A 17240-nucleotide genomic window follows, 5' to 3' on the forward strand; every position below is an offset into this window, starting at 1 on the left:
TTCTCACATCAACGTATGTTAACATAAATGTGTGCTGTATCCAATAGTTTGTGCGGAGAGTGGAAGCTAAAGAGCGCGTGTGTGTGTGTGTGTGAGAGAGAGTGTGAGTGCGAGTGCGTGCGAGTGTGTGTGTGTTTGTGTGAGAGTGTGTGTGTCTGTGTGTGTGAGAGTGTGTGTGTGTGTGAGTGAGTGAGTGTGTGTGAGTCACTCCATTCACACCTGATGTTGGTCATTATCACTGAGGTGAAGCAGAGTTTTTTAATGGTTGCACCACATGATATTTTTCATGTGACATTGAAAACTTTTTGTTGTAAAGTAAATCATAACAGTAAATCGTGTACAGGAAATGAAAATATTTCAAAACCATATGAAACCGACATGAATACATATATATTTCTAACACACTTCTGATATGATGCATTGCACCAGAATTAATGTAAGATCGAATGCCATTTGAACTGAAGCGAACTATAGCATTTATGAAAAAAACTTAAGTTATAAAAATGTTTTTTAAGAATTTCTCTCTCTCTCTCTCTCTTTCTAAATATTTTTAATTACGTATTTAATAAATTATAAAATACATTTTTAGTTCCTAATTTATTTTAAACATGTCCTCCTCCTACTACTAAAGCTACAAACACGGGTAACATAGAAACGCCTCTGTCCAAGTACGCAAATGCGCTCCTAAATGCAAAATCAGCCCCCGCTCTCCAAGACACACTTCACTGTGCACACGTTTCATGCTGCAAGAGGTCTGCCTGCAGTTTCTGTTCACCTCTGGGACTTTGGACGACTTCCAAACAGCTCCGTGTAACGCCTGTGGCACTGCGTTCACAATATTTTTCCTATACCACAATAAACCGTTAATCATCGACAGCGCTGTGGAATTTGTGCACCTGTTTAAGATCTGTAGAGACAAAAGCATAACATAATGTGGAACATATTTTCTAATTGAGTCCATTATGATAGTTAGTTCACATGATGATATTATATCTATAGCTGATAGATATATTGCCCAGATATAACAATATAGATATATATATATATTGTTATATCTGTGAGCTTCACGTGAGGTGAGTGTGATAGATGTCGGTGATCCTCCTGTCTGAGGAATGTCTTGAATGTGTTTATCACTGCTTGTGCAAACATTCACTAATCAGTACAGCAGGACTCTCACTCTAGACCACATTAACGAGAGCACACACACCTTTACATATACAGTGTTACAGCACTAGAATGTATTTTGAGTAGATTTAGGCGTCTTGGTTGTGTTGCATTTTAAAAGTGAGGATCTGATCCTGTAAGTCTCAGTTCTGCCTTCAGTGGCTGCTGTTCAAAATGAATGATAGCAAAAAACAACAACCTCAGGCTGAGCTGAACTGTTTCTGACACACACTCAGATGCTCTTTCGTGTTTTGTCCTCACTACTGCGCACGTATCTTCAATGATCAAGTTTACTGAAGTTCACTGCTGGTGTGAATGTTCATTAAAGAAAAACTTTATGGCATAAAGGTTCTATTTTTATATATATTTTTACTGGTGATACACTCATGGGCCTGTGAAATTATTAGAATTATGTCTCCTTGTTTTTTATTTTCTTTGTAAATGTATTATAGTAAATGTTGAGTACAGTAAATGTTTTTTTTTCAGGTAATTTTATTGCAACATTTCTGAAAACATTTACTTGCACTCTACAAAACAATAGAATTGATGCCATAATTAGAAAAGTTTATGAATATAATAACAGTCATATTTTAACCCTATTTTGCATCAATTTAATATTTTTTAAGAGCAATTAAGTGACATTTTCATGCCAGATGATATTACTGTAATGTGTCCAGATGTTTCACTTTTGAGGTTTTCTGTAATTTTCCCATTATTCTCATTGTTGATTCTCATTACTGTAATACAGTAATTTTACTGTATTAGAGTAAAAAAAACTGTAATACAATTATTTATTTTATTTAAAACCGCTTTAAGGTAGTACAATAAATACTATATGTATAAATTCTTTACAATATTTTTTAATTGTCATTTGTATTTTTTTATTCTTAACAATTGAATTTTTTATACATTTTATTCAGAATTTTACATTACAGTAGTGATAATTATGAAAGTAATTTTATCCTCAAACTCTCATTACCATAATGTGTCCAAATGTTTTACTTTTGAGATTTTCTGTACATTTGTTTTTATTTTTCTCATTCTTAATTCTCATTACTGTAATAGAATTTTTTACTGCAAAAATGCAATCATTTCTTTTATAATATTTAAAATATTTTTATACTTGACAACTTTGTATAAAATATTTTAAAAGCTTCATCAAAAATTGTATACGAATAGTTTTACATTACAGTAATTAGATTTATTAATGTAGCATAAAAAAAATTAAATATTTCTTTCTTTATATTTTGAGGTGAACTCTGATCCAGACGTGTTCTTGTTGAGCTAAACCAGTGTGTACATGTGAATACACCATACATGTGTCACACAAGACTTGTGTGTGGGGGTTGGAGGAGTGCATGCATGACGCCTGTGTTTGTCTGAACACAATGCTTCTGTCTCTGTCCTCGTCCTTCTTCAGGTCCTCCATGCGCAGAAGGCCGGCTACAAGGCGGCGATTGTCCACAATGTGGACTCTGATGACTTAATCAGCATGGGATCCAATGATCGTAAGTTCCTGCGCACAAATGCATAAAACATGCAGCGGAGACACGCGCTCATGTGTTCTGCTGCGGGACAATGCTGTGATTCACAAACCTCGGCCCCTGTGCTGCTAATAACCGACGCTGTATTTATGAATTTTGACTGAGAATTACTTGGAATGTCAGGATGACGTCGTGAAGGCCAAAGTAGAGAAACCAACCTTCAGCTTTCTTAAAGGAATAGTTCACCCAAAAATGAGAATTGGCTAAAAATTTACTTGCAATCAGGCCATCCAAGATGTAGATGAGTAGATTTGGAGAAATGTAGCATTGCATGACTTGCTCACCAGTGGATGCTCTGCAGTGAATGGGTGCCATCAGAATGAGAGTCCAAACAGCTGATAGAAACATCACAATGATCCACACCATATTTACATATTTCAATCATGACAACTCAGAAAATAGATTTAACAGCATTTTATAGATAATAATGGAGTGCAGGATTGATGTTGAGCAGATCTAGACAGTAGAGGTGTAAATCGGATGGTTCGTCACGATACGATACAATATTGATTCTCATACCCAGCGATACGATATTTGCCGATACCTCAAAAAATTCTACGATTCGATACAGGAGTATGATATTTGATATTATGATATTATATACCTATTTTAAATGACCATCTACATTTTTATTAACCCACAAATGCAACCAACATATATAACACGAACATTTATCTGAAATTTTCACATCCTGTACCTCAATTGGGACATTCACAACAAAAAATAGGCCTTTACATTTTTTTTTTTTTTTTTATAATAAAGAAAATAAACAATTGGAAAAACAATTCTGGCTGCTACTATGGGCTCAGTGCTAAAAGTATTTTCTACAGATAACCAAATTACAAGCAATAGCAGAAACTAAATACAATACAACAAAGACATAAGTTCAATAAACAGTGCTTTTCAGGTTTTTCAGCTCAGTCTAAAATCAATTTTCAGGTACGCTACAGAAATGTAATAATCAAATGTAAAATAAGTGCATAGTCTTCACTGTATAAATTAAATATAGATTAATCATTTTTGATGTTACAATAGTTTAGTCAGGAGCAGTGAGCACTTGTATTTTTCTTTGACAGCATTAGATTTATTATTAGTTTGCTTTCACTTTGTGAGTGTGTGTGTGTCTGAGTTTGTGTGTGTGTGTGTGTGTGTGTGTGTGTGTGTGAGTGAGTGAGTGAGTGAGGGAGTGTGTGTGTGTGTTTGTGAGTGAGGGAGTGTGTTTGTGAGTGAGTGAATACTAGGATATTCACCAAAATGTGAATTTTTAAGTAATTTTGTCTGTATTTATTCATCCATGCACAAAAAAGCGGAAGAGAGCTGAATTTAGTATTTGCGCGGTGTAGACGCGGCTGTCTGTCTTTGTGCGTGCGCTTCAGATGTGTGCGCAGAAAACTTCTCACACAGTGCTCTACTGTTCCGCAAACAATCCCGAGCGTCTTTTATGCTCACCTTCTGCCTTTGGGCAGTCCTTATATCAAGTCCTGATACGTGAGTTTGAATGAGAATGCACGCGTTGGCGGTGATGCTTAGACAGACATTTTGTGAAAATGTGGACAGTGCCAAATTAAAGGTGCCTATTTATACTACATATATCGATATTTTACTCATGGCATCGATGCATCGTATCGTCAGACATCGTATCGATCCATATCGATGAATCGTTACACCTCTACTAGACAGGTGGTGCTGGGGAGGAGGAGGGTTAAATAAAACTTGCAGTTTTCATTCCTTTATTTATTTGGAGTGAACTATTCCTTAAAAAAGGGCATACATTCAAAATAAATATTATTTTACATTTTTCAAAACACACTCATAATTATTTTGTTTTTTTGCAGTGGATATTCTGAAGCAGATAGACATTCCTTCAGTGTTTATTGGTGAAGAAGCGGCCAACTCTCTCAAAGAGGATTACTTCTATGGGAAAGGGTGAGGGCTCTGATTTCACTGCTGAATACTTCACTGTTCAGATGGTTACTTAACAGAAACATCTGATGCATTCAGCTGCGCTGGCGCTGCAAGAGTCATATGATACTATAAAAAGTCTGCTGTTCACACAAAGTCTGAAAAAATAAAATATTCACAAACCGTTTTTCACACCAACATTACTGACTTAAATTAAAATGTTTATTTATTTAATTATATATAATAAAATATATATGTATTTAATACAAATAATGCATACATGAGTTTTAAGTATTAAAGTCTGTTTATAAGTCCTGTCGTATAAAAGCATCACACTCACAGGCTTGCTTCGTGTTTTCAGTGGTCATGTGATTCTCATGCCGGACTTCAGTTTGCCTCTGGAATATTATCTGATCCCATTCCTCATCATTGTTGGAATCTGCCTCATCCTCATTGTAGTTTTCATGGTGAGTCATGATTGTGTGTCATTAAAAAAATATGAGCAAACAACCAAATATATTAGCCTTGACTGAGTTGTTTACACCTTTTCAATCTCAGATCACAAAGTTTGTTCAGGACAGACATAGAGCCAGGAGAAGTCGCTTACGCAAGGACCAGCTGAAGAAACTCCCAATTCACAAGTATAAGAAAGGTAAGACACGTCTTCAATAAGATCTGACACTTGGAATATATTGTGGTTCAGCATTCAAATACTTAAAATATATCATACGAAAAGTTTAAGATTTTTATTACATTTTTTTGAAGAACAATTAATACTTTTATTCAGCAATAACTCATTAAATTAGTCATAAGTGACGGAAAAGAAAAAAAAAACTATTTCAAATAAATGCTATTCTTCTGACCTTTCTATCCAACAAAGGATCCTGGGAAAAAATATCAGTTTCCACAAAAATATGAAGCAGCTCAACTGTTTTCAATGATTTCTGAAGAATCATGTGACACTGAAGACTGGCGTAATGATGTTGAAAATTCAGCTTTGATCACAGGAATATATTACATTTTACAATACATTCACATAGAAAACAGTTCTTTAAATTTATAATAATATTTCACAATATTACTGATTTTCCTGCATTACTGATCAAATCAATGCATCCTTGGTGAGCAGAAGAGACTTTTTTCAGAAACATTAAGAAACCAACCCCACGGAGCTTTGACAGTAGTGTAAAATGATTGCAAAGATTTTTTATTCACTATTTGTTTGACCATTAAATTGTCCCGGCTCACCAGAGTGAGAGATTTTAATAGTTCTAGAATCTGATTTAAACATCATTAACAAGATTTAACATGTTTGATTCATGTCCGCAAATCAGTTCTTTTAGATGGTCCAATTTAAATTCATTTAGCTACAATCAATTCATAGTTCCTCTGGAAACTATAAAAAGCCATTTCAAAGCAAATACATAAATACTGAAATATATATATATATATATATATAATAAAAAAATGGGTGATTTTAAAAACAAATCAACTTTGTAAAAAACAAAAAAAATCAAAGTTGTAAAACGTTAACGTCAGTTGTAAAATGTCAATGTTTATTGAACTTAAATGTCAAAGACCCCAATCAAATTCACTTAAAATGGCCATCTGATTTGTGTCTTGTGGGAAAATTCATTGTTTTTGTATGCGCTTCCACTTATTACATAGTTCCTGTATGTACCAGAAATATTGCAGCACTTCTCTAGTACGCAGAACACTATATACTTTGGATATATTTTTGAATTCCCCTCCAACGCTGTAGCTCTCGGCGTTTCCACCTCCTCGTAGTGAATCATCAAGCCATTTTACAACCAAATCAACACCGTGACCATTGACCATTCACTGTGTGCCTGCATGAATGAGCATCCTGTTCAGCTTGCTCATAGTGCCAGCATTAGAAATGCGTTCGGCTGTGAATGTGAAAGCAGACGTTCCTCCTTAAGAAGGTGTCAGACGTCACGTTCACAGAGTATAAGGAAAGTGTGCGGTCTGGTTACAGACACCTGTGTTCATGTATTCTCTTTCAAACATTAAACCGATGAAAGGTGTACAGCGGGCCGTCGGCAGCAGAACGTGTCCGATTCGTCTTTTACACTTCAGATATTCAGAGCAAATGAGAGTCATATCAGCGTGAAGGTCATTTGTAATTGTTTCCATCGTACATATTTACCAGACGACATATGGATAATTTATCAGCAACAAGTAAATGCTACCAGGAAAATTGGTAAATTGGTAAATTGGAAAATACTTAAAATTGGTTCAGAAATGGGCTTTATTTTCTTTATGCAAAACATGTGGACATGAGCGAGGCAGCTATAGTGGAGAATAGAGCTGTCAGGATATCAAAATTTCACTACAAGTTTATCCTGGCCAATAGAATTCATGATAACAATATTATCGCAACATCTATAGAAATAAAACAAAAAAGAAAAAGAACGCTATTAGTGAAATTCATAACTATGTTTGTAATTTATGACCGTATCTGTTCAAACACTTCAAAGGAACTGTTAATCAGCACTTCCTGCAGACTGAGGTGTGTAAATTTCAACTCATACCAAGAACGATAACTATAACGATAATTATAACGATTAGCGTCCACACCAATGCACAGTAACGTTTTGTTTATTATAAGTGTGCACTGCAGTTTTGTTGTCTGCCGCTTTAAAGCCCCGTTCACACCAAGAATGATAACCGTTAAGATAACTAAAACAGTAACTATAACGATAGCTATATTAACGTCCACTCCAACGGTCGATAGTTTTGTTGTCTGCCGCTTTAAAGCCCCGTTCACACCAAGAATGATAACCGTTAAGATAACTAAAACAATAACTATAACGATAGCTATATTAACGTCCACTCCAACGGTCGATAGTTTTGTCGTCTGCCGCTTTAAAGCCACGTTCACACCAAGAACGATAACCGTTAAGGTAACTAAAACAGTAACTATAACGATAGCTATATTAACGTCCACTCCCACGGTCGGTAGTTTTGTCGTCTGCCGCTTTAAAGCCCCGTTCACACCAAGAACGATAACCGTTAAGGTAACTAAAACAGTAACTATAACGATAGCTATATTAACGTCCCCTCCAACAGTCGATAGTTTTGTCGTCTGCCGCTTTAAAGCCCCGTTCACACCAAGAACGATAACCGTTAAGGTAACTAAAACAGTAACTATAACGATAGCTATATTAACGTCCCCTCCAACAGTCGATAGTTTTGTCGTCTGCCGCTTTAAAGCCCCGTTCACACCAAGAACGATAACCGTTAAGGTAACTAAAACAGTAACTATAACGATAGCTATATTAACGTCCCCTCCAACAGTCGATAGTTTTGTCGTCTGCCGCTTTAAAGCCCCGTTCACACCAAGAACGATAACCGTTAAGGTAACTAAAACAGTAACTATAACGATAGCTATATTAACGTCCACTCCAACAGTCGATAGTTTTGTCGTCTGCCGCTTTATAGCCCCATTCACACCAAGAACGATAACGTTAACTATATTAGCGTCCACACCAACACACGATAACACTGTTTATTATAAGCACGAACTGCAGTTTTGTCATCTGCCGCTTTAAATGCTCAAGCGCTTTAAAGCAGGATGGATTCTGATTGGCTGTCAGTGTTTTAATCGTTCATCTGCTGGAAAAATCGTTCTGAACATATCGTTCCTCTGACGTTATCGTTATAATTGTGATGTGTCTTTGTTCATATAGAATTAGAACAATTTTAAAAACTTTATAGTTATTGTTATAGTTATCATCAAGTGTGAACGGACATCCTTCTTTTTTACGGAATATAAAAAAAACTCGCACATTGGCTAGCAAAGTTTTTTCGGCTGCGAAAGAGTCTCTTGCTTTCAACTTTAATCTTATCTGATGTGTATTTTTTGTGACCGTAATAGATATTGCATCGTCTTTTCATTTTTGTTACGATGGGTGGCATCAGAGATAAAGTGCAATAGCGCCACCTACTGTGTTGAAGTATATTCATCTGATATTATTGTTTAATGTGTAGTATTAACAGTATCAGTATTTAATTTTTTATATATCAGTTACCCTTATATTGTGACACCCCGAGTGGAGAACTTAATTTTTTGTCTTTACATCATATTTAATTAATATTATTTACATAGTATATAACGTTTATTAATTGTGGTGCTAGTTGGAGATCTAAATAAAGCACAACCAAACTAATTTTGTAGTTTAATCATATTTACAGTTTACTACATAAAAAGTGATCATATGATACTAGTTTACAATTTACTAAATACTGTGTAACACTACATGCGGCCTACAATTCATCGGTACACGTTTTGCAACGATAGTCGTTTCAATCAGTAGTTGTCACGTGACCTTATCACTGAAGTGCATTGCATTGTGGGATACAGTATTCTATCCAGTAGGCTCTGTTGTGTACTGGACATTTTCACTTTAATCGCTCCAGTGAAATTCTCTTTTGTGGCCTCATGGAATAGTAAAGTGTCTGTGCACTGAAGAACCTCAGCATAAGTAGTAGCCCAGATAGCACATGTACGTCTGCAAGATGTCTGTTAAAGATATCTTGATCTGGAAAGCATCTGCTGTGGACAAACATCTAACAGACGTCTTTCAGATGTCAGTTTTACATACATTCTAAATCATAAACATCTTAAAGACATCTAATAGACGTCTATTTGACATCTGATAGGAAATGTCCTATAGACGTATTGCAGATGAGCAAACACTAAAAAATACGTCTTGCAGATGTAAATGCAGACATCAAATAGATGTCTCCGAGATGTATGTGTGCTATCAGGGAGGTCATCCTGTGAATTGGGACATACTACTCTGTTCACACTGTTTGGTGCCTACTGTCTAGTAGGGACCTATGTGTATTTAAATACACCCATTCTTTGCCGAAAGGAAATTCCCAGTAAATACACGATAACACTGTTTATTATAAGCACGCACTGCAGTTTTGTCATCTGCCGCTTTAAATGCTCAAGCGCTTTAAAGCAGGATGGATTCTGATTGGCTGTCAGTGTTTTAATCGTTCATCTGCTGGAAAAATCGTTCTGAACATATCGTTCCTCTGTCGTTATCGTTATAATTGTGATGTGTCTTTGTTCATATAGAATTAGAACAATTTTAAAAACTTTATAGTTATTGTTATAGTTATCATCAAGTGTGAACGGACACCCTTCTTTTTTACGGAATATAAAAAAAACTCGCACATTGGCTAGCAAAGTTTTTTCGGCTGCGAAAGAGTCTCTTGCTTTCAACTTTAATCTTATCTGATGTGTATTTTTTGTGACCGTAATAGATATTGCATCGTCTTTCATTTTTGTTACGATGGGTGGCATCAAAGATAAAGTGCAATAGCGCCACCTACTGTGTTGGAGTATATTCATCTGATATTATTGTTTAATGTGTAGTATTAACAGTATCAGTATTTAATTTTTTATATATCAGTTACCCTTATATTGTGACACCCCGAGTGGAGAACTTAAGATATAAAAATTTTTGTCTTTACATCATATTTAATTAATATTATTTACATAGTATATAACCTTTATTAATTGTGGTGCTAGTTGGAGATCTATATAAATCACAAGCAAACTAATTTTGTAGTTTAATCATATTTACAGTTTACTACATAAAAAGTGATCATATGATACTAGTTTACAATTTACTAAATACTGTGTAACACTACATGCGGCCTACAATTCATCGGTACACGTTTTGCAACGATAGTCGTTTCAATCAGTAGTTGTCACGTGACCTTATCACTGAAGTGCATTGCATTGTGGGATACAGTATTCTATCCAGTAGGCTCTGTTGTGTACTGGACATTTTCACTTTAATCGCTCCAGTGAAATTCTCTTTTGTGGCCTCATGGAATAGTAAAGTGTCTGTGCACTGAAGAACCTCAGCATAAGTAGTAGCCCAGATAGCACATGTACGTCTGCAAGATGTCTGTTAAAGATATCTTGATCTGGAAAGCATCTGCTGTGGACAAACATCTAACAGACGTCTTTCAGATGTCAGTTTTACATACATTCTAAATCATAAACATCTTAAAGACATCTAATAGACGTCTATTTGACATCTGATAGGAAATGTCCTATAGACGTATTGCAGATGAGCAAACACTAAAAAATACGTCTTGCAGATGTAAATGCAGACATCAAATAGATGTCTCCGAGATGTATGTGTGCTATCAGGGAGGTCATCCTGTGAATTGGGACATACTACTCTGTTCACACTGTTTGGTGCCTACTGTCTAGTAGGGACCTATGTGTATTTAAATACACCCATTCTTTGCCGAAAGGAAATTCCCAGTAAATACACTAAATACTGCATGAATTGCAGCACATTATTTACATTTTCATAAATCAGCCAGGAAATTTTTAATTTTCAGAATATTAGCAAATCAGCATTTAGAGGATTTTGAGCTGATGGTGCAACTTACTCCAAAGCATGTATATGGTGAGTCCTTTCTAAATGTGTTACAAAACCTGCCGTTTGCTAGATTAAACCACTGACACATTTTACCCCATAACATACTTAACACAAGCAGTTGTTTCATCTGCATTGACATTAGAGGCTTTTGAATCCCAGTCCAGCAAACGTGTGCGTTTCACCCTGATGTTTACCTGCTCTGCTTCCCGCTCATGGCCTCTGCTGACTCGTTGGTTTTCTTCATCCGGCCGCTGTGCTGATTCATCTGTTCTGCCAGCCGCTGCAGTCTGCCTCACTGACCAGGCGAGACAGTGAGCTGGACCGCAGTCTCAGAACAAACAGCTGCTGTCACCGCCGTTATACGACACACACCAGAAAACATCTCTGCAGGCTGATAGAAACATCTCAGGGATACAGACCTTGAGATTTAAACTCTTATATATAGACGTCTCATACTATTTATAAAACAGATAGTTCCGGTCCTTGATTCTGATTGGCTGAGCCGCGTTCGAAGCTGTTGTAAATTACTCTACAAACACACACCTTTGTTTACTTCTGTGTGTAGCTCGGCAAACACTTTGTTGGAACCACAACTGTTTCTGAGGAACTACATTGTTTGATGGAAGAATAATGTTTATATTAATATCATTACACTTTATTTGCTGGGTTTTTTTTGTGAAACCTTACTACATATATGGAATAACCGTTTTATAAAAGCAATAAGCCTCGTGAAGCCGTGGTTTACAGTGATTTTATAACAGCTAAGGGGCGTTGTTAGGCACGATGTGGAGCGGAGTTTATTGCTTTATTCTAACTATGTAATGGAGAGACCAAGCATTTTAATATATCACCTTTGAGAGATAGATCATATAAAAATACTGTTATAACACTAATTTATTAAAATAATATTTTTAAAGATTCTTTATTATTATATATTGTTTTTTAAGGATAGAGGAAACATTTTTATTCCGTATAAACAATGTTGTTGAGTAGAAATACAAAACGCTTAAGCAAGAAATTAAACGGTAAGATAGTTAATATCAGTATTAAACATTGAAAACAAGTTTAAAATATTACATGTTTTGCATATTCGTTCACAAAAAAAAATGTATTTAAATAATAAATATTCATTTTCATTCATATAAATTTGTATAATACATATTTGAATTGATGAATCAGACTTATAAATCTGTGAATCAGGCTGAAGTGAATCAGATACGCAAACTCTGCAAATACATCTCGAATATCGAATATGTCTAACAAATTAGCAAATTCAAAAACACTTTGTGAATTGCTAGTCTACTTAAAGTGATCTTCAGGAAACTTAATGGTGGGTAAAAAAAAAAACTATTTATAGTAAAATCTAAAAATAAATAAAAATATTTATTTTAATGTTGGTTTATTTTCTATTGCCAACAGGTGATTGCAAATATATTACGAATATTGAATATGTGTAATGAATTAGCAAATTCAAAAACAAATCATTAGTCTTAACGTGATCTTGAGAACTTAATGGGAGGAAAACTAATCATAGTAAAATCTCAACAAACACAATACCCTCAATGTTGATTAATTTTCTATTGCCAAAACATCTGTGCGAATATATCACAAATATTTGCAAAATCAAAACATTTGCGAATCACTATTTCAAGTCTACTTGATGTGATCTTGAGGAACATTAATGGTGCAGGGAAAAAAACGTAATATAATAAAATTGTTAAAAAAAATTGAAACAATTTTGGTTAATTTTCTGTTGCCAAAAAAAAATGAATGCAATTATATCATGAATATTGGATACGTCTACTACGATCATTGCGAATCGCTAGTCTACTTGATGTAATCATGAGGGAAAAACGATGATTATACTAAAATCTGAAGAAGAAAAAACAATACAATTTTGGTTCGTTTTCTATTGCCAAAAAAATCAGCGCAAATATTTTACTAATATTGGATAGCAGTTTAAACATGGTAATGGTAAACTATATTATGAAGTGCCTTCCAAACATGTAAGCCAGTAGATACAGGCTTTTCCTTAAACCAATAATATCACCAGTTTAGAACGAATGAAGAATTTGGTCCAAAAGGTCCAAATTCTTCACAAAGAGTTGAGTTGTTTCTGTTGCAAACGACCAGACCTGCCGTCTCCGTGAACTCTTCAACCAAACACTGAGTCGGAGGCATCCTGCAGTGACGGATACGAGCTTCTCCATGTACGGTCACATGCAGCCACGGCCGTTTGTGTTCGTTTACCGCTTATATAAACACCGAGCATCAGCGGAGCGGCTCCTTCATTGGTGGAAAGAAACCTGAAAAAAGCCTGAGGAATTTAAAGGGAGGGCAGGACGAATTCCTGGACTTATTGAGCCTGGAATGCTTTCCTTCATCCCCGAAACCCAGAAGCTGCACGCTTATCAATCAAGTGCTGCAAGTGTGAAAATCAGAAAGCCTTCTATCAAAGACATTGATGTAAAATGAGGTAAAACTGTCATTTATAGACCTGTACAGTTAATTATTTCTTCGTTCCTCCCAGGTGATTCGTACGATGTGTGTGCCATTTGTTTGGATGAGTATGAGGAGGGCGACAAGCTGCGGGTTCTTCCCTGCTCACACGGTGAGTTCCTGTCTCGTTCTGGCGCTTGATCAGCAAATGATACAACTGGGGAATTAATTTGCAGCTTGAAACATTTCACCGTTAAATCAGTGGCATGTTTCAGATTCAAAACAAGTGCTATCAACAGTGTCTGTGTTGCTTACAACCAAAGAAAATTATGTAAAAAATATCGGAAGCTACTATCAGCACACAATATATATATTTTTTTTTTTATGAACAAACGTTTAACTAAATTATTTTCTGTGATGCGAAGGAAGCATTTAACCAAGAGCATTTGTTGCAAATGTAACCACATGACTAAATAAGTAAAATTAGTCAAAAAGAATAAATACATAAAATAAAGGCATCGTAAAAACCTTCCATGTCAGTTTGTGACAAAAAAAAATATGTATTTATTTTTTTATTAAAAATACTTCATCAAAATCAACCCTGGGACACATATACATACACACACACACACACACACATATATATTAGTGCTATCAAATGATTAATTGCATCCAAAATAAGTTTTTGTTTGCATAATATGTGTGTGTTCTGTGTATATTTATTATGTATATATAAATACACAAACAAGCATGTATATATTTCAGAAGAATGTTGTTTATATATTAAATATATAGTTTAAATAAATTATATTAATATATACATGTAAATATTTTCAAAATATATACATGCATGTGTGTGTATTTATATATACAAAATAAATATACACAGTACACATATATATTATGTAAACAAAAACTTTTATTTTGGATGCGATTAATCACGATTAATCGTTTGACAGCACTAATATATATATCAGTTCAAAGATTTATTTAATTACAATTTTTGTAAAACATGTAATGAAAAAATTAACCCGGGACATAAAAGTACATAATAATAATTAAAACAATTTGTATATTAGATGTATGTTTATATGTATAAGGCATGGTAGGGAAAGATTTTTTATAAATTTTAAGAAAAAACAACTCATGATATTAAAGTGCCGAATAATAATTGGATCAATTCATATATTAAATCAAATTATCAATATTTCTTTAAAAAAAATACATTTATATATATATATGGTGATAATGTCTTTTTAATTAATTTTAGTTAGTGGAATTGAAGTGAATTACTAATACATTTAAATAATTACCATGTAATAAACCAGCTTTGTCAGGATGGGTGGCATTAATTCTCTCTGCACCAATCATCAGCCTATCACAGCAAGTGTGTCGACCCATGGCTGACCAAAACCAAGAAGACCTGCCCCGTGTGCAAGCAGAAGGTCGTGCCGGCTGATGGCGACTCTGACTCCGAGTCTGAGTTTGGTGACAGCGGCGGCGAGGAGAACGAAGTGTCGGAAAACACACCCCTGCTGCGATCTCTGGCCTCCACCAGCGCCCATTCCTTCGGCACCATGTCCGGCTCACTGTCCCGTCCCGACGCCGAGTCCTCGGACTACGAAGAGCGCAGCGACACCACCGACAGCGAGGAGGAGGCTACCGTGGAGACTGTGGTCGTACAGCTGCAGCAGGGCTGTCCCGACAACATGGAGGCCAGCGCTTGAGACGTTAGCGACGCCAACTCAAACTCTCAGTGGAGATTCCAAAACATTTCACCGTCACTTACAAGTTACCATTGAAAAATGTTTAACGTTCACCACGTGCAGCGATACTATGCAGCGAAATTTTATAAATCATGGTTTCCCCCCCAAAAGAAGTGCGAAAATGCGCGAATTTCGCCAACCTGGTGAAACGTCACCTTAGCGCCTGCTGCCAAACTCATCTCAGATGTGCATCCGATCACGACCAACTGCATGGTTTATACGACACGATAAGACTTTATTAGCGACACTGACGTCACGTTTTAGTTTGATCATTAACAGCGGAGCCGCTCCAAACACCAGTCACTCAGACGTGATCTTGGAAGTGTAGTTAGGTATAACACATTTATATAATGTAAGGAGGAAATAAATTGGGTAAGTAGGAGTTGAAGGGTTTTTTTTGCTAACACAATGTGATCTGTTACTGATGTCTGATTGCCTTTAAATGTTGCTTTACTGTAAATATACCTTTCACTCACCCTTGTTTCTAAGTAGTCTACATTCATTTCGCTTTTCTGAATAAAATACTACACCTTTTACTGTTTGTGTGTCAGTTTGTCATCCAGCGGTTTGGAAAGCAGCACATGGTTTTAAGATTTGATTACATCTTAGAAACACAATATAAACATAAGTGCACCTAGAAGAAACGTGTGCAAATATTCAAAATTTTGAAAAAAAGAACGCCATTTTTTGTGCATGAGCATGTTGTTTCCCCCCTCCGCTCCTCTAAATTTATAGTAACGTTTGTGACACTTTACAATAAGGTTCCATTTGTTAACATTAGTTAACTACATTAGTTAACATGAACTAATAATGAAAAATACCTGTAAAGCATTTATTAATCTCTGTTCACAGTAACTGCAACATTTACTATTATAATCCAAAGTTTTAGGTTAATATTATTTAATGGACCTGAGCTAACGTGAACGAACAATGAACAGTTGTATTTTTCTCAATTTATACTGTAACGTTTTACATAATATACTATAACAAATGTATTGTTCATTGTTAATGCTAGTTAATGCATTAATCAACATTAACTAATGAACCTTATAGTAAAGTGTTTTCAACATTTTTAAATTTACCAGAAATTCTTCGCTCCTTTGCAAGCCTAAATAAAAACAAATCAATTTGTTGTTTTTTTTCAACATTTTACATTTTTGTGCAATAATCCTCAGCCATATTTTTGACTTTTTTTTTTTACACCAAAAAAGTAAAACTTTCAGTTTGACCATTTTTCCACTTTTTGGAAAAGTTCTTTCAACAGTTTCGGTGTTGTTCATTAACCAGGCTTTCTGCAGGATTTTTAAGCTCAAATTAAAACCTTTTTTAAGACCTGCACAAATCAAATTAATACTATATAAGCAGGGAAGGGCAGTACCTATGGTAACACTAAACTGTAAAATGATTGTAAAAAGCTTGATTTACAGTTCAGATACAGGTCTTCACAAAAACAAAAAGTTTAAAGGGATAGTTCACCCAAAAATGAAAATGTGATGTTTATCTGCTGACCCCCCGGGCATCCAAGATGTAGGTGACTTTGTTTCTTCAGTAGAACACATTTGATGATTTTTAACTCCAGCCGTTGCAGTCTATCAGTCATATAATGCATGGCAATGGCAACAGAAACCGTGCCAGAAACCGAACAGTATTTATTTTACCTCTAATACACCACTATGTCCAACTGTCTTTGGGCGCGGGCACGGCATCCGGTGCGTGAGGTGTGTATGAGCTCGGCATAGTTTACGTTAATGGGTGTGTTGATATCCAGCCAAAGAGCAATCAACCATAAATTCAGGCGAGCAGGCTCAGAAGTTGGGAATACGTGGAAAGTCACCACTCCCGAATGAGTTCGCGCAAGAGAACGTAATCTTTTAGTTTTAAGTCGGTTTGAACAATTCGGATAAGCGCAAGTAAGTACCATTTTGATTAGCTGTCGTACCTACAATGACTGTGCACTGTGTAAACAATGAGTGACATATACGCGC

The 17240-nt window shown here is 35.4% G+C and overlaps 1 protein-coding gene across 3 annotated transcripts in view; it reads left to right on the forward strand.

The window, feature by feature from the left end:
• Window positions 1–15806, forward strand: part of LOC107551383 (E3 ubiquitin-protein ligase RNF13-like) — a 25099-nt gene extending 9293 nt beyond the window's left edge. For all 3 annotated transcript variants that reach the window (XM_016232965.1, XM_016232966.1, XM_016232967.1), the window contains exons 5-10: window positions 2585–2672; window positions 4544–4634; window positions 4972–5077; window positions 5169–5262; window positions 13581–13661; window positions 14864–15806. In XM_016232965.1, the coding sequence (XP_016088451.1) occupies window positions 2585–2672; window positions 4544–4634; window positions 4972–5077; window positions 5169–5262; window positions 13581–13661; window positions 14864–15216 (813 nt within the window). In that variant the 3' untranslated portion in view covers window positions 15217–15806. The remainder of the gene's footprint in view (window positions 1–2584; window positions 2673–4543; window positions 4635–4971; window positions 5078–5168; window positions 5263–13580; window positions 13662–14863) is intronic.
• The last annotated feature ends 1434 nt before the right edge of the window (window positions 15807–17240 follow it).

This window comes from Sinocyclocheilus grahami, unplaced genomic scaffold, assembly GCF_001515645.1.
Source record: "Sinocyclocheilus grahami isolate Dianchi unplaced genomic scaffold, SAMN03320097.WGS_v1.1 scaffold422.1, whole genome shotgun sequence".
Classification (NCBI taxonomy): domain Eukaryota; kingdom Metazoa; phylum Chordata; class Actinopteri; order Cypriniformes; family Cyprinidae; genus Sinocyclocheilus; species Sinocyclocheilus grahami.